Source organism: Monodelphis domestica, chromosome 4 (genome assembly GCF_027887165.1).
Source record: "Monodelphis domestica isolate mMonDom1 chromosome 4, mMonDom1.pri, whole genome shotgun sequence".
Classification (NCBI taxonomy): domain Eukaryota; kingdom Metazoa; phylum Chordata; class Mammalia; order Didelphimorphia; family Didelphidae; genus Monodelphis; species Monodelphis domestica.
In genome coordinates this window covers 440556764-440561500 of record NC_077230.1, presented here as the reverse complement: position 1 = coordinate 440561500, position 4737 = coordinate 440556764, and the positions used below count along the sequence as shown (strand labels likewise).

At 45.9% G+C, this 4737-nt stretch overlaps 1 protein-coding gene across 1 annotated transcript; it reads right to left on the bottom strand.

Moving 5' to 3' along the window:
* Positions 1-337: 337 nt before the first annotated feature.
* LOC103103513 (V-set and transmembrane domain-containing protein 1-like) lies at positions 338-3592 on the bottom strand. Its single transcript, XM_056796627.1, has 7 exons — positions 3391-3592; positions 2191-2478; positions 1667-1765; positions 1509-1536; positions 1271-1347; positions 1101-1138; positions 338-734 (listed from the first exon to the last, which is right to left on the bottom strand). Exons 2-7 carry the CDS (start codon positions 2414-2416, stop codon positions 603-605), a joined length of 600 nt encoding a protein of 199 aa, XP_056652605.1. The 5' UTR covers positions 2417-2478; positions 3391-3592; the 3' UTR covers positions 338-602.
* Between the last annotated feature and the right edge of the window lie 1145 nt (positions 3593-4737).

The window sequence follows — 4737 nt, the reverse complement described above, 5'->3', positions numbered from 1 at the left end:
CTGCTGAAAATTTCCTACCTAAGATTATTACCTCCTTTTTTAGTGTAGAAGCTGGAGCTTTAGTGGTTATTTTGTGATAAATAAATTGTTAAGTTGGTTCTGACTCTTTTCCATAACTAAATCCCATCATTCCCCAATAGAGATGTTGATACTTAACTAGAATGAGGTATAAGGAAGAAAGAATATTATCAGTAACACAACTTCTATTCTGCTTACCTGGCAGCTGCACATTATTCCCACAAAAGAAAAGTATTAGAACAGATTAGTGGGGAAACATGTCCTCCACACCTTCTTTTTTGGTATTAATTAATTCCAAAGGAATTGAATTGAAGTTTGATGTTTCCCTCAATTTTATTGGTCTACACCTGAGTCACTGCCACATTCTTCAGCAAGAGATCCCCATCCAACTCTGTATGATTCTTCTGTGCTTCTCTGGTTGTAGAAAGGTCCACTGTGTTTGCATAACTCCAGTAAATATCCCTAATAGTCATCATGACTTTCTAGTGATGGGAACCTGGGAAGGTTTGCAAGGCAAGAGGTAAATAGGGGTGAGGGAGAGAAGAAGAAAAGAGACAATTTCTTCATGAATGATGCCAAAACCCTCAGTCAAACGACATAGTGGCATAGAATATGGACTCTATAGGTTCCTCCCTGGAGTCTCTTTGCTTCTTTTTTACGGTTCTTGTGTTCAGCTGAGTATAAGTCACTCCTTGGGGGTCTTCAGCTATGGTCACCTGAAGGAGAAATAGAAGGTGAGGGGACAGTGAGGGACAGTGGGACAGGCATTCTTAATCTTCTTATTTGTTGTGAATTCTTGGCAGATCATCTGGTGAGACCTATGGATGTCTCTGTTTCATGCCTTTTATTACATGAAATGAACTTCCTTGTATTATCTAGGAAGCGAATGATATGAAAGTTCAATTAAAATACTTAAAAAGCTCAAGGATTCCCAGTTCACACTCCCTGGACTAGGTGAGCAGAAGAAATAAGAGATAAATGATTAACAGGTAGTCTAAATCTGTGCCTGGAACCTGTGGGAAAAGGTTAGGGTCAAAGATGACCAGCTCCTCTACATGGAGGTCAGGATGGGTCTAACTCACCATTCTTTCCCTTGGTTTCGCATTGACCACTTCTATATCTGAAGGGGAAAAAAGTTTCATCAGTCATCTAGATCCCAAGACTAGGACCTATTTCCTGCTCAGACAACTCAGGCTCCAGTCCCTCTCCCTCATCCCCAAGACTATGCCCCATTTCTGATCCTATAACTTACATAGGATTTCTTCTTTGGGGACCTCAAGGTGCTGAGATGGGGAGACTGTCTGGGAAAGACAATGGCAGCAGAAGCACCTGTAGAAAGACGGGTAGGAAAAAGGATAAGAGGATACTGGTTACTCGGGAAGTTTCTTTGAACATCTCCTTACCAGGCACACTATCCAGTAGAGAGGGACCAGGGTTTCATCAGAAGGAAGAATCTGAGGACTATTGAAATAGGAACTGAGTCTCCTTACCTCCTAGGGTCCTCTCCTGGAAAGGCTCCTATAGAGAGACATGGCAAAGAAAACAACATGAGGAAAGTTCCCAAAGGAGGCAGATGAGGCGTGAGTCCTTACCCATCTCTTTATTCCTTCAGACTCTTAGGGGTTTCACTCTTCTTCCCCACACTTACCCATAGAGTTGGATGAATGGCAAAGAAATGCCAATAGGGGAATACAGAGGAGGAAGATGGAGACAAAGCTGAGGGTGATGATGAGGATGATTCTGGGCACTGAGGAAGAGAGAGGAGACCTCCTAAATCATTGCCTTGAGGAGATCCTCACCTTGCCCCTGTAATTGTCCCTGTAGTTTTTCTCCTATCTCCCTTCAGAGTCCCCATTCAACATCCAACATCCAACATCCAACATTTTGGCCAAACACTACTTAGAAAGGCTTCCTGCCTTGGAATTAAAGTTAGAAACTCCAAAACCAGGCTGGAGAAAATTGGGTCAGGGAGTTATGAACTGAATCTTCCATTCTAGCCCACAGCCTTGGCCTCCTGCCCTTAGGATGGAGGGCAATATTGATGTCTTTGTTACCTCTTATCCCCTATTTCTGGGTGAGAGGCAAGGTCACAGCTTCCTTTTTCTATAGGAGGTGAAGGACAGAGTAGTTGTTTTCACCTCCTAGTAGGTGCTGCATGTTTCTTTCTCTCACCTCTCACAGTTAGCTCCACAGGATCACTGTGCTGTATCCAGAGACTGCCATTGGTGCTGGGCTGGTAGCTGCATGTATAAATGCCAGAGTGCTTGGTAGTCACATGAGGCAAGAAGAACTGGGCTCCATCCTGAATGATATCTGTGCTGTGCAGGATTTCATCATCTCCCTCCTTGTGCAGAAGAAACCCAGTACTCCAAGAGGGCCCCTTACACAGGAGGGTCATGTTGGTTCCTGAGGCCACCTCTGGGCCAGGCCAGACTGAGAGGGAAGCCTTGGGGAATACATCTAGAATGCAAGAATAGGTCAGAGACCTTCAAAGTCCCTTCCACAAAGGGGTAGAGGGGACAAGAGGTCCATGGGCTCCAAGGATTCTTTGCTCATTGCCTTCTATTTTCATTGGCTCTTGGATCATTCCTTGCCCAAAGCCTGCTTACTTCCCCAGAGAGTGAGGGATGCTAAAGCTGAGATGTATACTGGGAAACCACAAGGTTATTCATCTAGTCCTTCTCCCTGGATTTTGGAGTGGGTACCCGACATGGCCAATCTTTCTCCCTGCACCCTTCACACACATAGGGATGGACCCCATAATCTCTACCTCATAAGAATCAAGAGATCTAAGTAATATGCCCTTCCTGGACTGACTTTCAACTGGGACACCCAACCCTCTTCTTTATATCTATGGACCTTGCCACATAACAGCTGTTACTTGGAACTCCAGGACCTCACTGGGCTCAGATACCTCTGAAGGAACTCTCCTCTCATGGTCGAGGCAGCTCTAATTACCAGCATACTGAGCCCTCACAGAGAGGAGGGTAAAATCAGCTGACCTCTGTCTCTCTAAGGGCTGAAGGGTCCATACCTAAGAGAGTTACTATTACCCCAGAGTGAAACTGGAGAGGGATACCAGAGTTAGAGAGTCCTTTGTACCCCAATCTCAATCCCAGAGCCTGAGAAGGCTCAAAGGAGGTTTAGGGAGAGAACCTGTTAGAGAAAGAACCCTCTCTTGGGAGTCAGGACACTTGAGTGAAGTCTTTGCTCTGCTCCTGAGTCCTGGTGTGACCATGGCCCACACATGGGCCCTGCATGAACCTTAGCTATCCCATCTATAAAGGAGGGAATTGGACTATACTTCTCAGTCCTTTCCTACTTAAAAAAACCCAGGACTCTAAGGAGACTTTTTCATGAAGTGAACCTCACCCAACTTAGGGTCTCATTTTTTTGATGGCTCATGGGAGGGAGGATCATTTCCCCTCACTTTCCATCTGGGGTTTCATAGACTCGATCAGTGTGGAGCGTAAAATCAGGGTTCAAGTCATGGTTGAGGAAGAAGGCTTGAGCCCTCTTATATACGCTGTCATTCTCTTGTATGACTCTGGACAAGTCTTTCCCTCTCCATGTTGCCATTTTACTAATTTGTAATATGGGGATTTGGATTCAAGAAATAAAGGAATCTTTGAGATCTGAGGCATTGTGACTTTGATGTTAACCCCAAACCATTGTCAACCATTACCTTTCCTTCTAGAATTCTATGTCAGAACAGAATCTTGCCTTCTAAGACCCCTGAGCCCTGACAGGGCCTGGGGGCAGAGCTCGCAGTATAGACACTATGCACTAAACTCTATGGGTCCTCTACCATGGTAAAGGCCAGAAGGGTCACACTCACAGTTGTTCTGGGGCTCACACATAAGACTTACCTGGTACCAATAACTCTAGGACATCGCTCATCATTGATCTTCTTTTAGAGGAATTTGGTTCCTTATAAGTACATTTATAACCCCCAGTATCCTCGGGGCTCACAGAAGGGAGGAGGAAGCCAGTCTGGGACTCTGCTGAGAGATGCTCCTGTAGGGGAAGCTGCATATCAACCTTCCACAGGCTGAACGACCATTCTTTAACAGAAGACAGCTTGGCTCTTGAGCACCAGAGAGTGATGTTGGTCCCTGGGGCCACGACTTGGCCAGGCTGGACCCACAGAGTGGGTTTAGGGAGTAGTCCTAAGGAAAATGGCAGGAAAATCAAGAGGAGCTCTCATTCTTTGCCTCCTTCCTTAATCCCTTAGTGAGAGGGGAACAGTAGTTTACACTCTGTTGTTCCCTTTTTTATCTGGGGCCTGCCCTTACCTGGGAAACACCCCCCCCCCTTTACTGGGACTCAAATGGGAGTCCATGTGGAACATGCGGAGATTCAAGGGTCTTCTCCACTCTTCTCCCAATATATCCCTTCTGAAATACCAGGATTTTATGCTGTCCCTAAAGCTCTGGGGCCACTGTGAGGAGGAGGGTGGATTTAGGCACTTGGAAAGTTTCCATCTCTAGTCACCAAGCATAGTCAGCTCTTTAGGGTCCATCTGGGACGTGACCTTCTATGGGGCATTCTCATGCTGTAGTAAGTGCAGCTACAGGTGCCAGTGTTCTTGGCTCTAAGGATGTATGGGGAAGTGATGGATGAAGATGGGAAAGGCATACCAGGCATGGAGAACTATGTGAGCAAAGGCAGAATGATGGGGCATGATGGGAGCTTGAGCCATTTGTCCAGGCTGAAGGA